This window comes from Rhodamnia argentea, chromosome 11 (assembly GCF_020921035.1).
Source record: "Rhodamnia argentea isolate NSW1041297 chromosome 11, ASM2092103v1, whole genome shotgun sequence".
In the NCBI taxonomy this organism is placed as follows: Eukaryota; Viridiplantae; Streptophyta; class Magnoliopsida; order Myrtales; family Myrtaceae; genus Rhodamnia; species Rhodamnia argentea.
Window position 1 is genome coordinate 15,103,148 of NC_063160.1, and position 22,063 is coordinate 15,125,210.

Below are 22,063 nucleotides of genomic sequence, written 5' to 3' on the forward strand. Positions count from 1 at the left end.
TTGTGTGGTATTTTTCCTGCTATTTGTTTTTTGGAGCACTTTTTATTTTTAGCTATTGCCACTTGGCCCGGATTTTTTAACGTGGATGATTAAAAAAAGTGCAAGTGCTTAAAGGACAAGGCTACTGCTTTGCTTTTTCACAACGAACCCCCAGCACAAAAACGTGGGAGTGGAGTTTAGTGAAAGCACTCCGACATGCTTAATTAGTAAATTAAGCATAACACGCTGATTGCTAATTTCTGCATGCTAAAATAATAGGATCTTCCTAGCTATAACGGTGGAATATTAGGGAGGTGGGTCCGATCATGATTACGAAATATTATTTTTTTTTGTCATTTATAAAATTTACGATTGATATTGAACTGTTATACTATTAAACGGTTAGCTTCTCGAGTCCCAAAACAATGTACCGTCTCAAAAACTCATAGCATTTTATGAACATGTTATTGTCGCTTTCCTTCTGTCGTGATCATGAAAACAAAGCAGTGCGTGACAAGAAATCCAAGAGATCACGGAGATCGCTGAATTAAAGGACGAACCCCGTGCAAGTGGCAAAAAGACATGAAGCTAAGTAGTAGCTAATTAATAATACGCTCGTGTTTAGCTAAATACCCAATGGGCATCCAATAATCAGCAACAACGTATGTAGGTAATACTCACGGAGGGTTGTTTTGTTGACATCTGAATATAACGGAGATTCAAATAAACAATATCCGAATAAATATTTGATTTGCAAGGTTAAAATTAAAAATGAATCATGAAAACAAAGCAACCCTCTTCCCCGTGACTTTGACAATGTGATGTTAGGAATACGCAACGTAAAACCCGATACCTTCATCTAGAAAGATTGCTAAGAGGGAGTTTAAGTCCAAACCTGTCAACATATCTAATTACACTTGCTATCTTTCTGCACCAACATAGGAGCACGCAACATAAGCCCAATAGTCCAAATCCGAGTCCGTCAACAAATCCGGTTGGATCCACCTTCACTCAAAACCTTAAGCCAACGAGTTATGAGCCAACTTGGATATATTAAGCGCTCCACATCTCATCAATTATCCGAAGTGGGACTTCTCTACGTGCATCCTAACACGCGAGCGCGCCATCACCTTTTGTGACCTCCCTTTCGCAGCCCTCAATCAATTTGACGGATTTTACCCCGGCCGACTTCGCCACTTGGAGGCGCCCCCGAGTTTGGCTTCTTCACCGAATTTTCGGGGATCTAATCGATGTGGCTTGTGATTTCAACAATGCGATCCCTCTACGCTCGCGATTCACTAAACGCATCTTATAAGTATTTTTTGGCGGTAGAAATCACACACATGTATTTACACTCGATGGTTGACTGAATATGCTTTGAGAAATTTAACACCGCGCTTACAATTTTCGTAATTACGATGGCTAAGCGTTCCCGCCCATTCCTACCGTGTCTAAGAGTGGCGTTAACTCCTTGATTTTCATGGCCAGCTTACGTCAAAAGTCCACTAATTATTGACCATCTGATTGTCGTTGACCGACGCTTAACCGACCAAGGAATTTCGATTGCATTTCATTTCATTTGACATGACAAAAAGAAATTAGGAAGCAAAAGCATCATTAGCCCCGGAGCCGAAGCATAATAATTGAGACATGATTCCGTGCGTAGTTTATGAAACATTAAAATAATCGAAATAATTCATGGGAAGTTTGCCAACCGGGAGAAACGAATACACAGCCCAGCCATTCGCTCCCCATTTCCATTATTGTTTTGCTTTTTATTTTTTCTGTTTTATTTATTTGTTTATTTATTTTTTCAAATTTCGTGTGGACACAGTTGCCGGAGCGCTCTCTCTCTCTCTCTCCAAAGCCTGCGCTCTGCAATTCTGAAGCTCTCAAATCTCTGCATCGGCGCTCGCGCGTACGGAGCTTCGCTTCTCCTGATCACGAGCTCGCTTCCTCTTCCGTCTTTCGCTCTGCGTCTCCTCGCTTTCGTTCCCTCGCGCGAGCGCTTGGTGTGCGCTTGTCGGGTGTCTGAGAGGTCCGGTTCGATTTCGCGCGGGAGTCGGCGTTGTGTGTCACGGATTCGAGACTCGCGAGCGGAGTACGAGCTTGCGAGTGCAACATGTTCGCCTGAGTTTCCGCCGAGCTGTTGCAGAGAGGAGGAGGCCCGAGATTCGCAGAGGCGGCGGTGGCGGCGAGCATGGCGGCGGAGCAGCGTCGCCGGATCGACGACGAGGTCGACGCCGGCGCTTACCGCTTGCAGAAGTTCAGGCTCTACGAGACTCGCTCGGTATGTGAACGCGAGAATATACCGGAACATTTTTTTTTTTTTTTTGCGGGTCCGAGCATCTGCCGACTCGCCGCTTCGGCTGCGCTCTGTATCTGCTTCTCATGGATGAATTGAGTTCGTGGTTTTGAATTCGACAGATCGGTTTTAGGAATGTTGCTTCACTTTGTTGCTCCGGTGCAGTGCCCTTTTTTTCCCGCTCGATTCGGACGTGATTGAATTTCTCTTTTTGCTGATTGCTATTTGCTAGTTTAAATTCTTTCAGTGAATATGAATTGACGATTCCTCTCTTTTTGCGCGTTGAAAGCTTTTTCAGCTCTTTTTCTAGTTTGCGATTGTGGTTTGACCTGTTGGTTTGCTATGATTGATCCACCTCACCTTCGTTCTATTGGTTTACTGTGTCTCTTGTTCCTTCCTTCTCGGGGAGCACTGTGAAAGGGGACTCTTAGTTTCGTTTCCTTTTGGATGGTCGCATAAGATGAGATTTGTCTTGCTTGTGATGCAGATGTCCTCTCACTATTTGCTTAAACGGTGGGAAAGTTCATTAGTTGTGGTTAATTAAAGATTTCGGGAGTTGAGATGGGCAAGATTACTTTGTGGTTACACTATGATTGGATCTCTCAGAATGTACTTCCTTGACTGAGGATTAGATACTCGTCTGCTTAAATTTGTCCTCATCGATAATGCTTTTTAGAAAACATTGCAGTCCGGATTTCACATTGCTGCAAATCGTATATCTATTAAAATTTACCTAAGCTATGTCATGTTTCTTACCGTAAACATTGCACTTTAAGTCTTTAACTCTGATCAAATTTATGGTAGTTATTGTGGAGACCATGTCCCAAACCACTAAATATTTCTAACAATGAAGGAGGCGAGCGGGGTGTATATATGTAAATATCCAGAAGGATATCTCATTTTTCACATTCCTCCCTTTTTATGTTATAAGAGGCGTAGTACTTCCTCGATAAGCTGTGTCATCCTTTCATAGTGTTGTGAACAGATCCAAATCACTTCAGTGTCTTTTTTTGCTGCCGATTAATTTTTGTTATTTGGCGTTTGAAATCTGATGACTCAGTTGATTCCATGCTGATAAGTTCTCAATATGAGAAACTCACCAATAAAGGACTTGCTATACCTGTATGTCTCCATCTCTTTTATAGGTCGTTAGATACGCTAATACATTATTTTTATCCCCATGCATGCGACAGAATTTCTACATGATCGGAAGGGACCAAAAAAGGACATTTTGGAGAGTGTTGAAAATTGATCGATCAGAACCTTCTGAGCTAAACATTCTTGAGGATCCTACCACTTATACAGAGTATGACTGTTGTGACCTGCTAAAACGGATACATGAAGGAAACATTGCTAGTGGTGGCCTTAAGTTTGTGACTGCATGCTACGGAATTATTGGTATGTGGTACCCAAACTTAATCCTTCAGCAACTCATTTTACCATGAAACTCATGGTGTTTCTTCATTGTCTAGGGTTCATCAAGTTCTTGGGGCCGTTTTACATGCTGATTATTACAAAGAGAAGAAAGATTGGTGATATCTGTGGCCATGCTATATATTCAATCAGCAAGAGCGACATGATTCAACTCCCATACTCTCAAGTGCAGACAAATATGGCTTTTTCTAAGATTGAAAACAGGTCTTTTGTCCGTTCTGAGAGTAAATGTAATATATCTTTGGTACTGTTAAGAAGATAACTATGAGATTAGCATTCAGATGTTCATTTTTCCTCTGTACTTTGAAGATTGATTTTATGGTCAAATGTTCTATGTTCTCTTCAGCTTGATTGCAATTATTGGACTTAGAACTTAGAATGAGCAGAGATTACTTCCTTTTTTCTTCTTACTTGTGTAGCGGTGCTACAAGATGAAGAAAATCTCATTTGTCTGGCAACATTCCATCAAAGATAGTGGTATTATAAGATCAAGTTTCTGTTAAAGATGCCTTGTTTCTTCGCTTATGTTCATACATTGGATGGCCAGTTAGTTTGTAGCTGTGGCATAAGGATATCACATTTTATGACTGCATACTATTTAGTGAATGAATTTTCTAGAAGTCATTGCTAGTTTCTTTACTGCAAATGGACAGGGTGAACTGCGTGGCCTTCTTTATCTTATAATGCATAATGAACAAGGTGTCAGCGACTGTCAATTCTTTTTCATTTTTGCTGTTCAATTTGTTGGATTACACTTCTACTTTATGTTCGACCTGTTCTCCTATTCAATGTGTTTTAACCAGATGTTTTGCCTTTTGATCATCCACATAGATACAAGAAGCTGCTGTGTGTGGTTGATCTTACCAAGGACTTTTTCTTCAGCTACTCATACGATGTTATGCGTAGTCTTCAGAAGAACTTGTGTGATCATGAGTCTGGCCAGACCCTCTACGATACAATGTTTGTCTGGAATGAATATCTGACACGTGGAATTCGGAATAACCTCGGGAATACTTTGTGGACAGTTGCATTGGTACACGGGTTCTTTAAGCAGGTATGGATTCTGAAGTACTTCAGTCAGAGTTTTTAACGGATTATTGTTATACATTTAAGTGGATAAGGCTTAGTTTGTTGTTCCATTTAATGAATATTTCAGTCTTGAGCTTACTCATCTATCTGTTTATCAATGAGAACGGTTCGAACTGAAGATAGCCTCATGTAGCTAAGTCAAAAAGCAACCTCATGCATTTCCATGATGGCTTGTGCAAAAAATCATGTACCTAGCTGAGAGAATGAGAGAATGATGCCGTGTTCACCGCTGCTGTGTTGTATCAGGTGAAGCTTTCTGTCTTGGGCAAGCAATTCTGGTTCACCCTGATCGCGAGACGCTCACGGCATTATGCTGGCACTAGGTAATAGATTCTATTTGGTATTCTGAGGAAGAATTCATCTGGAAAATAATGTTTGTCCACACATCTATTTCTATATTCTGTTTTATTTCCTTTATACTTGCCATACTGTTGAAAATAGACCAATCTTCCTCTTTATTTGCTCATCCTATGCCTTATCCTGCTAATTCATCTCTTGTGCAGATACCTCAAAAGAGGGGTCAATGAGAAAGGCAGAGTAGCTAATGATGTTGAGACAGAACAGATTGTGATTGAAGATGTACCTGAAGGATGCCCAGTGCAAATCAGTTCTATTGTGCAAAACCGGGGCTCAATCCCTCTTTTGTGGTCACAAGAAACTTCACGATTGAATCTTAAACCTGATATATCATGTGTGGCTTGTGAATATATGAATTCCATTTTTTGTTTGGTTCCCCATAGCTTTACCAATATCTTCCCATCTAACTCCATCCTTTTTTTCCTTTCTTATCCAGTATCAAATAGAGATCCCAATTATGAAGCCACAAAACTTCACTTCGAAAATCTTGTCAAAAGATATGGAAATCCGATAATTATACTAAACTTGATCAAGGTTTACATCTCTCCTAGTTCCATGTTTAGAAAAGCAATATAACAGCATTTACCGCAACATTTCTGAAGTTTTGTTTAAAGTTAACTTCCTGTTTCTTCCGCTTTTCTTGTTACCTTTTGACAGACACATGAAAAGAAGCCTCGAGAAACTATACTTCGCGCAGAATTCGCAAATGCTATCAGATGTATCAACAAAACCTTATCTGAAGAGAATCATTTGCGGTTTTTGCATTGGGATCTGCACAAGCACTTCAGAAGGTGATAGGTCTTTCCTTTTCCTGTTTATGGGATGTGAAATTATGCTCAAATGATGTTGAAAGGTTGTTCTTGCTTGTCCCGGTTCACAGCAAAGCTACCAACGTATTGGAACTTCTCACCAAAGTGGCTGTCCATGCAGTAAACTTGACTGGCATTTTTTATTGTCAAGTGTCTTCTATTTCAAGGATAGAGGGATCACTGATTTCATCTTGCTTTGGGTAAGTGTTATCGGATAAGCCGCTTGTCCTTGAGTGCGATACTCCATCCTCATTTGGTTGAGCCAAACTATAGATTGACTTTTGAATTCTGGTGATTAGGTAGTTGGATCTTGTCAGATCTTATTCTGATCTCTATACTATTTGCTACATGTTCTCTGCTGGCAATTAACTGACTTATAAAATGGTACAGGAATAGCGATACTTCTGACTGCAGTTCTCTGAATTTCTCCAACAATGGTGATGATGCGGACAGCTTGGAAACAGAAATCAGCAGCAGTAGCAGCTGCTCAAAATTGAAGTTGCCAATGTTTCAGAAGGGGGTTTTAAGGACCAATTGTATAGACTGTCTAGATCGCACAAATGTGGCCCAATATGCATATGGTTTGGTTGCTTTGGGAAGGCAGCTGCACTCAATAGGATATATGGAATCTGAAAACATTGAGTTAGATGATCCTTTGGCAGAGGATTTGATGAGGATTTATGAGACAATGGGTGACACACTTGCCCTGCAATATGGAGGTTCTGCTGCACATAACAAGGTCAATTTTCTCCCCTTGTCCAGGCTCTTATGTCTCCTTGATACTTAGAAAGAATCTATATCGGTGCCTGCATTACAAACCAAACAAACAAAAGTAAAGAAAAGAAAAGGATATCAAGTGAGGTTGATGGTAGAGGTAAAGAAAGTTCATGGTAAATAATAGTGGACACTCTAGCAATATATGGTTTGGATACGGGTTTCTCTTGAAGCCAAAAAAAAGTTTTAAGGATCTACAAGAGACGTCAAAATGAGAGATTCTATTGACTTTGATATAACCATTGACTATCTTTCTGGCGATGATTAGAATGTGCGGTGCAAGAAGTTTGGAATCCAAAATTTCTGCTAAAACTAAGATCTAAATATTCACAAAACTTAGTAATTGGTGACTTTGTGTGCTAAAACTATGCAAGGATAAAACCTTATGATGTTCTTTCTAGAGTTTGCTTAAACTTTAGTTGGGCGTCTCTCTTGCTTGTAACATCTGTACGCCCAAATTTCATTTTGCTTCTATGCTCTGAAGAAGTAAAAAATATTGATCTACTTCCACCTCTTTTGCATAAAGGATTAAATGACAAGAATGAGTATTACCGTGTCAATGTGCTGGGGTAGCATTCAATTTAGGAACTGCTCGAAACATAATTGTTCTTTCTTGCTTTCATTGGGAAATCTGTGCTTGAACCAATGTAATGTTCATTTGTATACGAAACATATGAATGCTACTTTTGTAATGCGAAAAGTCATCACTATGTGGAGCAGTATTTTCTGATCAATTTTAATATCCAGTTGAAGACTCAAATATGTTTAACATTGTGTTTGAATGGCATAAGTTGATTTCTGTGCTTGCTTTTGAAATCTTAGTGGTGGAAATGAGTTGGTTTTGAATTTGGAAGTTGATGAGTTGTGAGATGGATTCATTTTGGTTTGATATGCCAAAACCATGCCCATTGTGTTATGTCAGATTTTTGTGGCATAGAAAATTCATAGCCAATTTGTTTTTGGTATACTCTAATCTGAACTCTGGATCCTAACTGGTGCTACAGTTCTGTTCATCCTTATCCTTTTGCGATTCAGTGGCCTTTACCCTCAACACCTTCATTTTCGTTTTTGATCTTAAACAGATATTTTCTGAGAGAAGAGGTCAGTGGAAAGCAGCTACACAGTCCCAGGAGTTTCTTAGAACTCTTCAACGATATTACAGCAATGCGTATGTAGATGCAGAAAAACAGGATGCCATCAATGTGTATGTAAACTAGCTTTTTGTCAGCAATTATCCAAAGTAGAATTGACAGGATCCTTTTGTGTCGTTTTCTCTCATCATAGCTTAGAGTAATGCATTTGCTTAAGTATACCACTTGACAATTTTTGCAGATTTTTGGGATATTTTCAACCTCAACAAGGGAAGCCTGCTTTGTGGGAGCTGGATTCAGACCAGCATCCCAATGTTGGAAGGCACAGTGCTAACTGTACTCAAGAGACTCGTAGGTACAAAAAGGTTTTTTTCCTTATTTTTGAGTTACTGAAGTTCATCATATCAGATTTAAGGAGCTTATGATTGACCATACGCTGTCTGTAAGTGGCAAATATCTGATCGGAATATAAGCGTTGTGGAGTCCCTCACAGTTAGAGGCATTACTCAATAGAGATACAAAGCTGACAGATTTCGGACTCCCCAGGACCCAGATTACTTCATCTGTGAATATCAGAGAATTTGTGGATAATTCACGTAAAGCACGCTTCTTTGAGAAAAATGAGTCGCACATGCTTGGTTCCTTCCTTCTGGTGCGATGTCTAGAAACAGTCGCATAGAAGCAGGCTCAAGTCCAAAAATAAACTGCTATCTATGTTGTTTGTAGGTCATTTATCAAAAGATCATTCTCTGATGGTAATATTCTCCTGGAAACCAACACTCCAGTGGTGACCAAAAGTCTAGTTCGGAATCAGCCACTATCTGAGATTGCAGAAGGGCCTAGAAAAGGTCTTTCAGAGTTGACGTTCCAGATTTCGGCTTGTGAAAGTGACCTATCTGATGAAAGGTATGGTCGCTTGACATTTTACACTGTTTTCATTTCTTTTTAGGGTTCTCCCATATAATTCCTGTTTCCTTTTTTTTTCATGGGTTGAAGACAGTATTTATGGCAGAGAAATTCTCTTTCTGACAACATCATAAGTTCTTGCCCTACTTGGACAAACACTATCGATACATTGATTCTTCCTTCCTTCTCTTTTTCGAGGGAGGGGGGTTGCCTTGTATTTATACCTGATTTAAACAAGCCACACTTACACAATCAAAAGAGATATAGGCTAATTGTTAAACCCCTCTGAGGCTAGGCCAGCTCATTTTAATATATAAAAGAGAAGAATGTCATATATGGAGTATTGTTTTCTTGATTGTGTAGATCTTTAACATTATATGAAGGGAACGCACTATGTGGACATGAGCGGGTGCAATTGCACCCCCTTAAGTTTTGTTTCCTGTCACTTTTGCCAAAGAGAAACTTTTTGCACATTTAGACTTGTTAATAGTTAGCACATTTAGACTTGCTAATCCACTAAGTTTGAACCCCTGATCCACATATTATTGTTTGAACTCTTAAGATTTCTTGCAAAGATTACAACTAAAGGGGAACTCACGGTAAGAAAAAGAAGCACAATACAAATTACTAAAGAAAAAACTAAACTTCACATCTCCATCATTTGTAATTCGTTCCTATGATATTCTTTGTCCTAAGCGTATGCATTTGTTTCAAAACAGTTGTTCAATTACGTCAAATGAGATAAAGCATTAATAACAGAGTAGGTGAAAATTCCAATCCTAAAAGAAATACATGTACATTAGTTGTAACGGTGAATACTGTACCTTTTTTATTATTTCAACTGTTCACTTGTAATAAGAAATGATTTTTCATTTATCACTATTATAGGTAGGGAAAATGCATCTCCCTAAAGTGGGGCCCGTTTCTTAAGATTCCCTGAATTTGACTTTGTTCTTCCCTAAACATACTCATTCTCAATAACTCCCTTGAAGGGGTGCCGGTTTCTTGAATTTCCGTCCTGACTTGATTTTGTTCCTAAATATCCCAAAGCTTTGATCACTTTGGCCCAATTATCCCTTAAGCTCATTGGTGTTGATAATAATGGCGCCAATGAGCATGTGCTTGTCACGGGCATGTTTTGCCCATGTGAGATTTTGTGGGACCATGCCAACTGTTCTAAAAGCGTTAGCTGTTAGATGAAAGTGATTTAATACTTAAATATTCTACCACTCCCGCTCACGCTTAGTTTGATTTTTTTGCCTAAGTATGGTTTAATATTTAAATATTCTATCAGCCCCTTTCCAAGAGCATTCTAGTAGGGAAAAACATATTTTTCCCATGTTACTCTACATGCACATCAAAAACATTGGAAGAACCCCTGCATCTGCTGGCATCTGCCCGAACTTTATAGATCAGAAAGACAAGGTTATGGTTTCTTAAGCATAGATTGAAAATTTTCGGATGGAGAATCACTACAGATGTGAGATTACTGGGGCCACAAAATCCTGTTTTAGACGTACTAATGATGAAGATTGGCACCTCTAGTGTCGATTTTCATGGAACTGCTTGGCGTTTGCTTGTGTCTTTGACTTAATTAGTGCTTATTTGCAATTTTTTGCAGATGTACACCTTCTCCGGATCCTATACAACTTTTTAAGGATGTAAAAGAGGATGACTGTCCTGAAAGTGATTACATTTGCCTTGACAGACATGGCAATGCATGCAACTGTTCAAACTTTCTGGACGTGGATTGGCTTTCTTCGTCGGGAAATTCCTTTGATGAAGAAATATATGAAAGGTACCCTCTAGAGTGTACTTACATTCTACTTTGGAATCTTTCTGGTGAAAGAGAAGCATTATGGAGTCAATTCAATGGATGTTTTTGGTCTTGCCAAAAATAATAGATGTTAGCCATTCTCTCTGAGGCATTCCTTTTTCTGAGAACATGGTAAAACCAAACCTTCAACTCAAGTACTTCCGACGTAGACCCACAAAGCACCTCGTTCATGCGCATCATAAAAATCCACTGTAGTGTGGTGGACCTGGCTTCAAAGATTATCCCGAGTGGGAGACATTCATGCAAACGCACACATATATACGTATATGATGTTAAGATTCGTGATTGAATTTGGAGATGAGAAGAGCATATCCGTGCCATTTTCACATTGAAAGCTGCTTCTTTTTTAATAGTATCTTCATGGAAACCAACCACTTTCGGTTAATCATACTCACATGGAACCCATTTTTGAGGAATAATGACTTCGTTTGTCGAGACGTCTGCAATAACCGAATTTCACGAAAAGAAGAAGGAAGAAGCGGCAGAAGAAAGGCAAGAAAACAGAGGCACTCTGCTCATCAGGGTAGGAGTAGGAGGAAATAAGCAGCGGGAGGACGTTCCAAAAACGTCTCTGCTTGCTTGCTGACAGAAATCTTTTTTTTTTTTTTTGTGCTTTAGCAATACAGTTTATCTGAAGCAGCTTATTTCTTGATCATTTTCTTCTTAGAGTTTTTAGCCATGTGTCATCTTCATGTCCTTCCTTTTCCTTTGCGCCTTCTAAAGTGTTGTGGGAAATCTGTAAATTTCTCAAATTGTTTATTAGTTGCCAATCTCATATTTGCTTCTCTTTTAAATGGATACAGGTCATCCATCACTGGCGTGCCGCAGGATAATGATGTGAATGGACAAAAATCAGCTTCAACCACATCTGGAAGCAAGTCTTTAACTGGAAGGAAGGTCGGTAGTTTTTACTTATTACTGCTAAGTTTAAAATTCTAGGACTTTCCTTGACATGCATTAATTGGTGTGTGTGGGTTGAGCACATGAAATGAAGGAATTGTCCTCGCCAGTTCTCAATGAAAATGCTTTAGGCCTTTGCTTCTTTTCTTCTTCCTTTTTTTCCTTCAACTCGTTATCTATTGATTTGTAGTGAAGTTGGCGAACATCAATGAGTGATCCATTTGATCACTTATTCCGGTGCGATCCCATTTTCTTATCATGACCAGAGGTTGTGACTCTGCTTGCATATGCTCCTATTAGAAGTGAATGTCCTGATGGAACTTGTGTATCGTGTGTTGTCTTGCTTGTTTCCCACGATCCCACACAGCCTGATGAAACATACCTAAACTTGTTATCCGGAGCAGTTTTGCGCGGGAGATAGCTGCCTTACCTCCCTGAACTTGGTGCCGATTGGGGTTTACATACTTGACTGGGATGGGGTATAACTTACAACCTTCCGTCCAATGAATAGTTTTTGTCCATTTTTGTCCTGATGTTTACGTACAGCATCTTCTGATCTTGTATAGCAGATACTTGGTGCACTACCTAATTAGTTACTAATCAGGTGTCTCTTTCAATGGTCTGATGGTGCGACGTGACGTCTCGATTAACCTTTGAACATGCATTTGCTCTTGTGGGTTTTCTTTTCTTTTTTTGGTCGGAACACTTGCTATCGTGTTTGAGCCCTGGCAAATGTCAGTCTACCTTGACATATATATCAGATTATCAATTCTTCATTTAAAGTCGACAGCTTTTTTGCATCGAGTCTCATTTTCGCTCTGCCTTTTCTAAAATGATTCTTCCCCTCTCTGCCTCTGCTTGTAGGAAAAGAATCATGCAGGAACTCACACAGATCGCGGCAAGACTCTAGCCGAATATTCCGATGACTTCGTCCGTTGGGTTACTGATGGAGAAATGCTGTCCCTTTGATCCTGGCTTTCTGACAAACTTGACATTTACAATATTCATCCGATTCAGACCCGTCCGAAGGACTGGGTTTCTAACACAAGCAATAAAACGGCGCCAATCCCTCTCAAGTAGAAAAAGAGGGTGCCGCATGTAAATACCATGTCGCATTAGTTCGATTTTTCACTCATCCGCAGGAATAAATGGCATCGTCATCTGTATCCCGCCAACAATGCATTGCAGCTTCTTTTCTGCCAATTCTTGTACATAATTTTTTTTTTCTATCATTTGGAATTTGGAGCTTCAGCAAAAATTTGTACTAGAGACTCGAAGGATCATTTTTGCAGCGTAGGAGGCCGCTCATCAGTTCTCCCAAGGTGCTGTACGTGTGATGTATAGATGCTTCCCCGAAACTTTTGTGCATTGCACAGCGAACGTAATACAAACTCTTGTCTATACTTCTCATTGGCTCTTCTTCCCTTTTCGATGATGATTGTCTTTTTTTTTTTTTGGGGGGGGGTGGTGGTTTTGGTGGGGCGGTGGAGGTGTGGGGTTGGTGGTGTGGTTGGGGGTGGTAAAGATCAAGATCTCTCAGCACGTTTAGGTAATTTTCAATCTTCAAAACCGATGCTCAACTCTAACCTCCAATATGCCTCTTCAGCGTTCGATTAACCAGAGTGGATCAACTCCTTTTATGTCGATCAGCACTCGAATTGAATTGAATTGAAAGTCAAGTCACATGCATTGAAGAGAACAAGAACTAGTCAAATTAAAGTTTGACGATGGAATTAAACATCATACATTGGCGAAGGGCCCAAGAGTTAGATTACTTTCGGGATCATTTCTTCTAAAAGTTGCGTTTGGACTTTTGGTAACAAAGTAATGCAAAGTTACTCTGTTATTTTGCTATTCTCTTATTGGTTTTGCAGATTCTTCACCTATGGCACGAGCATCTCGCAAGGTAAAAACGATGCAAAAATAACTATCATAGATAAGAAACCAGTTGAACCAAATACAGCATCACTTGATGGGATAACAAAAACTTATGGCAAAATCTCTCTAAACAGAACTCATCTATAGAACTATGCCCCAACAAGTCCCAAACCCGAAAGATAAAAGAACTGAAGATGTTGCCTGCAGACAGCCAAAATTTTCACTCCCAACCAGCATCATTTGATGGAACAACTGCCGCGCTGGGTGGTGGTGGCGCAGCCGCAATTTCCCACCCGTCAGCCGCCGTAGGTGCCGCAGGCGCTGTTAAAAAAAAATGAAAATTGTTAAGAGTAGGTTGCAAACCAAATATGGATATTAATTACAGGAAATTACTCTGATAAGTACCTGATTCCCATCCACTTGGTTGGACTGCAGGCATGGGTGGGGCAGCTGCTTCACTAGCCCACTGAGAATCGGGGATTTGAGAAGTCCATTGGTCAGGTATAGCTTGTCCAGCAGCGTAATCAGTGATCCCATAATCACCTGCAACAATTCCTTCATCCTCCTCCTGTTGCTTCGCTTCCTCAGGTTCTCTGTAGAAGAACAGATCGACCTACACCCAAGTCACAAGAGCAAGATCGCTATTACATATTAGAAGCATGACATGTCTGTCAAACTGTTATTCCTCTGCTAAGGTAGGATGTGAAGCATAAACTCATTCGGATGAGCAACGAGCTAGTAAAATGAGTGTGACCTCCTACCATCACATCCCACTTATGGCCAGGTGCGATGGTGCCACGCATCTGCAAAACCATCCTTGCCAACAGCCAGAACAGACACCCAATGCTGTGCTTCCCCTTGTTATTCGCCGGGATCCCAATATCAACATACCGCATTGGAGAGTCGGTGTCACAGAAAGCGATTGTCGGAATGTTCCCGAGAGCAGATTCTTTAATCGGCTGCAAGTGTAATAATGACAACACATGAACTGTGAAACATCAGAATTGTAAGAACGAGATCCAGCCACGGCATTAGATTAAATAAGAAGTGCGGTCTAAACTACCAAACCATATCATAAGAAGACAAATCACCTGGTGGTCGGTTCTTGGATCCGTGAGGATGAGAAGACGCGGCTCGCTGAAAGATGTTTGGAGCTGGTTAGTGAATGTACCTGGAGTGTGCCTTCCAGCAATGGCGTGAGTATTGGTGTACTGGGCAAACTTGAGAACAGCTCTCTGGCCATAGGGTCTAGCAGACTGAACAATGATGTCCTGAGGGTTCTCAATAGCAACAATAACCCTAGCTGCCAACTGGAGTTTCTCCCATGTTTTTCCGAGGTTAATAATGTAAATACCTGCAACCAGAGCACTTATGAATCAGCATCAAACAGAGAAACCCAGATGAGGTAACTATCACTGTGTGCTCAATATCTTCGCCACACGAGAAAGAAAAAACAAACCAATTCACATTACTAATAGAATAACTGCCCAAGTAGCTGATGTTCGCACATTTCGACAAGATATTTGAGGACAGGAAAGGTCTATCTGTGATTTGTTATCTATTCAAAGAAACCCGGACCTGAGCCTCAACAGGGAAACCAGGGCCTGAAGATCGATACCAGGAACAAAATTAGCTTCCGCGGGCAACATAAAGGATCAAAAACCAGAATCCAGTGCAGAACCACAACCACTAAGAAGATCATAACTATAGAATCACTAGAAATCAATACACCACTCTCCGCTCGAGCTGAATGACATGAGAAAGAGCAACCAAATACTGCGGGCAATCTCCATCCATTTCCCCAAATTCAGGCATATTACCAGACAACTCCAATTAAATTTACACGCATTGAATCAACAAATCCACCTTACACGACTCAACATCTGAACACAGCCTCCAACAGAACAAGAAAAAAAACCGTCTTAAGTCCCTATAACCTAACCTATTGCGACAAGTTCTACACCACAATCGCCAAACTGTTCCGGCACATTCTCTCGCGCAAGAACAAGAAAAATGAACACTTTACGGGTCTTACATACGCCCGACTCGCGAATCTTTCGAATGAAAAGAGGGCAGATCTGAGAAGGCATTAAGTGACGAGAGACGAACCGTCGTTGCGGCGTTTGAAGACGTAACGCTCCATCTGGAAGTCGCAGTTCTTGGTGCCGAGGTGGACCTCGGCGGCCAACATCATCTGAATGTCGGCCTCCTTCTGCGACAGCTGCCTCGCCGTCGCTGCGGCGGTGGTCGTTCCCGTCGCCATGCCTTTCGCTTCGCGTTCTGCCTCTGTCGCCGGAGGGAAGCACGGGGAGGAGTTGGCTGCGAACGCTTCTGACGACTGAGCAGAGGAGATGAGAATAGAGAGGTTTGGGCGAACCTGCTTCGTGTGCATTTTATATGACAGTGCCAGAGAAACCCTAGTTACTTTCTTGACGGTTTTGTCCCTCTCGTTTTGGCCGTCACAATTTTCTGGGGAAAATTCTGAAAATTCGACTAAAACTTGCAAGCAGTTTTGGTACCACCTAAGTAGAACCATTATCGACACGCGACATGATATATCGACATGTATTTTAAAAAAAAAATAGAGAATTTCGACATATAGATGCACGTTATATACTAAATGTAGGGGTGTCAATAGTTTAGTTCGGTTTAGTTTTTCCAAAAACTAAACCGAATCGAACCATTAAGGTGAAAAGCTTGAACCGAACCGAATCCGCCCGAATCTGAATATGAACTGAACCAAATATTCAATTCAGTTCGGTTCGGTTTGGTTCGGTTTTCGGTTTTTCTTTTTTGATTTTTGGTTTTAATTTTCCCTTTTTTTTTTTTTTTTTGCACAACTGATTCGCTGGCCCATCACCACCGCCCCCAAAATTCAAAGCCCCCACAGCCTCAGGCTTGGTTCAGAGCAAAGAAAACCACTCCACCAGTTCTACCCCGACGCGCCTCCCCACGGTGACTGCAGCCTCACCGGACGCGAGCAGCAACCGACACAGCGGGCAGTTGAAGTTCAAGTGCTGGAGCCACCCGTTGAGGCACTCGAGCTCTCGCAACTGCTCACCCTCCTCCCTCAGCGTAGAGAGGCACACCACGCAGTCGGGCACCCCGAAGCCCCTCGCAGACGAAGGCGAAGGCGTCGCAAGCCCTTGCGGCCCTGACCCACCCTTGCGGTGGTCGGCAAGGGCCTGAGCGACGGCCGTGAGCCCTCTCCTCGCGAGATCTGGCCGCTTGACGGAACGATGATTGGGAGGTTTCACGAGAGAAATTGAAGTCACAGGTGGGTCCTTTCTTGGTGAGGAAACGCGGGCGGTGTAAACTGGGGAGATCCTCAACGAAAATGGAGCTTGTGGTTGTGGTCCTCACCAGACACCAAAACGCGAACGCTCAGTCTCTCTCTCTCTCTACCTTTTCCCCCCTTATAATTCCACTCCACCACCATTCCATCACCATCTCTTCCCTCTGCCTCTCTCCCTCCCCCAAACCCACAATCCCCTGCATCATCGGCTCCCCGGAAGCGCCTTGCAGAGCCTCTGCGATGATGGGGAAGGGAAAGCAGAGAGCGAACTTCGAGGAGAAGGTGAAAGCCGAGCCGGTGGTGGAGTACGAGGACGGCCCCGGCGACGGAGAGGACGACGACGACGACGACGACTCCAGGAAGAAGAAGATATCGTCGTCGAGCGGAGGCAAGCGAGGGAGCTCGAGGCTTGCAAAGCGCCAGTGGGGAGGCTAAACTAAAAGAAAAAAAAAAGATTTTTGGTTCAGTTCGGTTAACCGAACCAAACCAAAATAAACTAAACCAAAAGAAATAAATGGTTATATTTCAATTAACTGAACCAAAAATGCACAAATTTTTGGTTCGGTCCAGTTCGGTTAATAGATCAGGTCAGTTTTTTGGTTAGTTTTGACACCCCTAACTAAATGTACATTTTTATATATAGATGATAAATTATCAAGTATATATAAAAATATCAGAAATGAGCTTTTTGTTTTTCTTCTATTACAATTGTGTTTTTTCTTTTTGGACTAGCTGATTACATTAATTTTAGAGTGGTTGGGTATATTAGATGACTTAAGTATATACATTTTTTATCAATTTATATTTCGATTCCTTATTTATTGAAAATGCTTAAAATTAATCTCGTACGTGTCGAAATGACGAGTCGGAATGCTGGACTCTCGTATCGCTAGCATGTCTAAAGCGCTAACCACGTGTCGATCACATATTAGAGAGTATCAAAATATCGAAAAGTGTCGGACACAACACGACATGAGGAACTCCGAAAAAATATCATTGCTTCCTAGAGTACCATTGCATTAAGAGCGCTATTTTCACATAAACTGTCGCGTCCACGTTTATCGAGTCAAAATAATGATGTGAATTGTCACGACACTTTCTCAAGTTAGCCAAAAAAAAAAAAAAAAAAATTCCATCGTTTGAATTTCCGCTTACTTTTTGAGCCTAGATATTGAGGGAAATACGGCATGGAAGCCACATAAAAGCCACGACACCAGCATGGCAAATCTAACAAGTTAGTAGAAATTAGAGTCATTTCGACTAATGATTTCAAGATCTGTAATGAAATGACTAAGATTGACCCCGATAAAGAAAGTTCGCGTACCACATTGAATATTCAAAAAGAGTCCAGGCACCATCCTATCAAATAATGAATGGCGAGTGGTAATACTCATAACACTTTTTCGAGCTTAAATTAGTATTCTAGTTCGATTGTTAATTTCTTTTTATCGTTAACCTGAATTTGTCGTATTGGATGAAAATATTATTCAGTGTTGCTGAAATTAAGCGAAGATATAATGACACAATAAAATAAGAAAAAGGAAAAAAAATTCAAATAAGGACCTTAAGTGAATCTTATTTCAAATAAGGATTAAAAGTGCTCTCATTGTTTTAAGGGATAAGTGTATTGGAATTTCTAAAACTTATCACGAAAATTCAATTGAGTCTTAAAACTTTCATAATGTACAATAAAGTCCTAAAATTTATCACGAAAGTGCAATCGGGTCTTAAAACTTATCATGAAAGTGCAATTAAGTCCTAATTTTTTTTTTAAAAAAAGTCCAATGTGATAAGTTTTGATGCTTGATTGTATTTTTTTAAAAGTTTGAGGACTCAATTACGCTTTCACGACAAGTTTTAAGACTTAATTGCATTTTTAAAAGTTTCAAAATTTAATTGCACTTCTTGATAAATTTTAGGACTTTTAATGAACTTATCCCCTTGTTTCAAAGAAAGGCACATCTGAAGGACATTTTCGCACTTTATTTTTTATTTTATGCTTTTTCCTCTCTTTTTTCCTTTTTTTTTTTTCCTCTCACGGTAATCTCTTGGGGTGGCTCGCCAAATCCAGCGAGAGCAACTTTCGCTGCATACCTAGCTTCGCTAGCCTAAGCAAGGGCGAGGGCTTTCTTAGCACTCACATCAGCACCGATCGTACTACATGGGATGGCAGACATCCACAAAAAATAAAAAAGTTTGGAACCGAATAGACAAACTTAAAAAGTTCAAGATTGAATTGATAAAAATATAAAAAAAATTTGATATTTTTTTATAATTTTCCCATAATTTAAGATAAGACGCCACAATTCAAAATAACAAGATGAAGAGAACGGCAACCAAAATTAAGAATTAGTGGTTCGATCATAAAGAGCCTCGCCACGCAAACAAAGATTACGATCACAATCGGGTGCAATGCGATCCCTCCCCATGTGTTGGCTGGGTCCGCCTCTCTTGTGGGGCCCAGCTAGCAAGTAATACAAGAAGTAAAATAAACAAAAAGAAGAAAAAGTCAAAAGTCAAAACTTTTAATGTATGATTAGAAAAACTCTCCTACGTACCTATCACTATTCTAGATGATTAGTGAAAATTTTTACACCATCCATAACTTTTTCGATTTGAATTTTCCCCGTAAATCTTAATCTATTGTCTTGATATCATTCCGCTATCGAGACTATAGTTGCTAAATTATATCGATTTAATTTTCAAGACTCTTTTGCTAGATATATATTATTGATTGTTGCTAAATTAAATCAATTTAATTTCGAAAGAAATTATTAATTCTAAATTAACTTAATTTGTGACGAAATACTGCCCGTTGAGATGCCGGCCAAAAGCCAGAATCGTATGTGTAGCCCATGCAACCCTTAGACCTTCACAGAGCATTCAAATTGGGACATCATTATAACAACTTATCCGGCCATTCTAGGCATCTTTGATAGGAAGTGTAGATGATCGAAACGCTTGCCCTTCTCCTAATGCAATTTCTCCTGCGAAATTAGAGCAAAGCTAGCTGCTCCCCCTCCGCTTTGTGAAATTCTAAAGTGCCAGTGAAGGTAATGTCAAGTCATCATATCTCTTATATCCTGAACGACACGCGTGCTACAATGATAAGGACAGAGAGTCACGATCCCACGAGCAGGAGCCGTGATCTTACTCGAGTCAAATAAGCCGCATTAGCTCTTGGGGCTACTACGATCCAGCAAACATTGGACGTGGCGAGAATTGGTCAGCTTCTTACTGGATTTGGATAGGTTTCAACAAAAGTTGGGAGCACGACAGATTTTAGGGACTCCAACCTACAATGCTCTTTCACAAAATAGCACACGCTAGTTGACAAGATGGCCGCGCCGCCGCGTGCGTCGGGACGGAACCATCCCAAAGGCCTATCCTGAGCTTTCAGCATGGTCCTAATCCTAGGAAGTTCACGCATCTACAAGGCTATTATCAAAAGAAGAATGACACCCAACTATGATCTCGCACAGCAGCAGCAGCAGCAGCAGCAGCAGCCGCCAACGGGTCGTCCTCAATTGGTGGCAACCTCCACCGTCTTGGGCTTGGGCGCAGGCAGCTTCTCCACCGTGACGGTCAGCACTCCGTTCTCGCACTTGGCGCTGATGGCCGACGGGTCGGCATTCTCGGGCAGCCGGAACTTCCGGGTCTGGTTCCGCGGCGCCCTCCTCTCCAGCCTCACGTACTTGCAGGCCTCTTCCTCCTCCATGTCCTCGCGCTTCCTCTTCCCGCTGCTCCTTATCACCAGCGACTTCTGATCGTCTTCCACGGTCACCTGCATCAACACGCCGTGCGTATTCAATCACCTCCGCCAGAAATTTACCGGAGGCAAATGACTAGCGTTCTTTCTTTCCAAGGCCTATCTGCCATGGGCTCCCTATATCCCAGCGCCAAATAATCCAAATGAAGCATAGGCCGGCCACAGTTCAGTATTCGAGCTCGACTTGAATACTCAGAACTCGCGCTCGACTTGAGCTCGATCAGTCTTGCGAGCTGCTTTACTTAAGTACTTAGAACTTGCGCACGATCAATTACTTAAGCTTCTCCAGCCCGGATGAATCGTGCCGATCAGTGGATTGAATTCCAGTGGCTCAGCACTAACTTCACTGACTTACAGCCTCTTAACTCTTTCTAGCAATTGGAATAATCAAGAACAGGGGGGATGGGTGATGAGGAGTTACCTGAACGTCGGACTTGGAGAGGCCAGGGACGTCGAAATAGAACACGTACTCCTTCGGGGTCTCCAGGATATCGGCAGGTATGCCAGCCCCGCCCTTGCTCTCGCCGTCGGCCTCGTGCGGGCGAGACGAGAACACGAGCTTCTCGACGTTGTCCGGGAAATTCAACAGGTGGCTCACCAAGTGATCGCCGTCCAACACGACCCGACTCATCGTTGGCGATACTTGTCAGCTATAATCCACGCGACCCGAGAAAGACGGAAAACAGGGGGGGCGAAGTCCCAGGTTATGCTCTGCTGATAGAATGATTCGGTCCAGTGCAGAGAACACGGGAAAGAGACAATGGGAGGAGGGATAAATAGAGAGAGAGAAGCGGAAAGCGGAAAGTTCCAGAGAGGTCGAGGGAGGGGATGACCGGAAAAGACTGGAAAGGTCGTCGGCCACGTGTCGGGCGAGAGGGAAGTGGTGGAATCATCTCTTCGCTTCTTGAGCTGTGACGTGGCAACTCGTCCTTCCGTCTGTCGCGGACAATTAGTTCGACATTTGGAAAGAGCTTTGGAGGAATGCAAATGCTGAAAGCTAATGCTAGGGCTTCTAACATTGGGCTTTCAGCCTTCCCAAGAGGAATATTTGGTCAAATGCTCCTTCGAAATGCTTGCTAAACGGTTCAACATTTTTCAAAGGAGCATTCGGGGCCAAATGCTCCTTCTAAATGTCGAACCAAACTCACCCAAAGTATTGAGCCCGTGATGAGATTGTGCTTTGTCATGAATTTGAATGCGAATTCTTTACGGTCGTCTTCGCTTTTTTTGCAAATTTCAATTTTTCGGTGCATGATTCGGCCCATCTATTTTTTTTTTTTTTGTGTGTGGTCGAAGTCTGCCCGTCTTTTTGAAAGGGTAAGTTTTGGATATGTTTGATTTTGGATACAAGTGAGTCCTCTCAACTGATAAATTTCGGAAGGGTCCGAATAGGGGTGTCCACCGTTCGATTCGAATTGGGTTTTCAAGAGAAATTATCAAAAAAAATGTATTTTAATTTTGTGAAATCAGTCATAAACCTTTTGTAATCGTACCAATTCAATTCATCAAGTTAATTTTGATTGAAAACCGCTCATCAAGACATGAGCAGTGCTGACATTGATAAATTTTAATAATATTTAGTCATTTTGAATTTTTATTTTATTTTATTTTAGTTCTGTTTTCTTTAAAAGTGAGTCGAC

The 22,063-nt window shown here is 41.4% G+C and overlaps 3 protein-coding genes across 4 annotated transcripts; 1 reads left to right on the top strand and 2 right to left on the bottom strand.

Moving 5' to 3' along the window:
• The first annotated feature begins 1,817 nt into the window (after positions 1 to 1,817).
• Positions 1,818 to 12,739, top strand: LOC115736282 (phosphoinositide phosphatase SAC2-like). 2 transcript variants are annotated; one of them, XM_030667902.2, is made up of 16 exons: positions 1,818 to 2,269; positions 3,478 to 3,682; positions 3,757 to 3,922; positions 4,550 to 4,772; positions 5,054 to 5,130; positions 5,311 to 5,498; positions 5,601 to 5,698; positions 5,822 to 5,955; positions 6,045 to 6,173; positions 6,364 to 6,712; positions 7,830 to 7,951; positions 8,080 to 8,193; positions 8,565 to 8,744; positions 10,366 to 10,542; positions 11,385 to 11,478; positions 12,346 to 12,739. In XM_030667902.2, the coding sequence occupies exons 1-16, from the start codon at positions 2,180 to 2,182 to the stop codon at positions 12,448 to 12,450; spliced, it is 2,451 nt and encodes an 816-aa protein (XP_030523762.1). In that variant the 5' UTR covers positions 1,818 to 2,179; the 3' UTR covers positions 12,451 to 12,739. The 2 variants fall into 2 exon arrangements, with proteins under 2 accessions (XP_030523762.1, XP_030523761.1); XM_030667901.2 differs by having other exon boundaries at positions 5,311 to 5,698.
• A 643-nt stretch (positions 12,740 to 13,382) lies between these two features.
• Positions 13,383 to 15,726, bottom strand: LOC115736285 (40S ribosomal protein SA-like). Its single transcript, XM_030667904.2, has 5 exons — positions 15,469 to 15,726; positions 14,451 to 14,713; positions 14,121 to 14,318; positions 13,765 to 13,972; positions 13,383 to 13,680 (listed from the first exon to the last, which is right to left on the bottom strand). Exons 1-5 carry the CDS (start codon positions 15,620 to 15,622, stop codon positions 13,580 to 13,582), a joined length of 924 nt encoding a protein of 307 aa, XP_030523764.1. The 5' UTR covers positions 15,623 to 15,726; the 3' UTR covers positions 13,383 to 13,579.
• A 4,143-nt stretch (positions 15,727 to 19,869) lies between these two features.
• On the bottom strand, positions 19,870 to 21,164 carry LOC115736382 (17.4 kDa class III heat shock protein). The gene is made up of 2 exons (XM_030668074.2): positions 20,845 to 21,164; positions 19,870 to 20,438 (listed from the first exon to the last, which is right to left on the bottom strand). Exons 1-2 carry the CDS (start codon positions 21,052 to 21,054, stop codon positions 20,178 to 20,180), a joined length of 471 nt encoding a protein of 156 aa, XP_030523934.1. The 5' UTR covers positions 21,055 to 21,164; the 3' UTR covers positions 19,870 to 20,177.
• Between the last annotated feature and the right edge of the window lie 899 nt (positions 21,165 to 22,063).

Coding starts and splice junctions, on each gene's coding strand:
- LOC115736282 (XM_030667901.2), top strand. CDS start 2,180: ATGGCGGCGGAGCAGCGTCGCCGGATCGACGACGAGGTCGACGCCGGC. Junction 3,683..3,756: donor TGCATGCTACGGAATTATTG/GTATGTGGTACC, acceptor TTCATTGTCTAG/GGTTCATCAAGTTCTTGGGG. Junction 10,543..11,384: donor GATGAAGAAATATATGAAAG/GTACCCTCTAGA, acceptor AAATGGATACAG/GTCATCCATCACTGGCGTGC.
- LOC115736285 (XM_030667904.2), bottom strand. CDS start 15,622: ATGGCGACGGGAACGACCACCGCCGCAGCGACGGCGAGGCAGCTGTCG. Junction 14,319..14,450: donor ATCCAAGAACCGACCACCAG/GTGATTTGTCTT, acceptor TTACACTTGCAG/CCGATTAAAGAATCTGCTCT. Junction 13,973..14,120: donor GCCATAAGTGGGATGTGATG/GTAGGAGGTCAC, acceptor ACTTGGGTGTAG/GTCGATCTGTTCTTCTACAG.
- LOC115736382 (XM_030668074.2), bottom strand. CDS start 21,054: ATGAGTCGGGTCGTGTTGGACGGCGATCACTTGGTGAGCCACCTGTTG. Junction 20,439..20,844: donor TCTCCAAGTCCGACGTTCAG/GTAACTCCTCAT, acceptor GTGTTGATGCAG/GTGACCGTGGAAGACGATCA.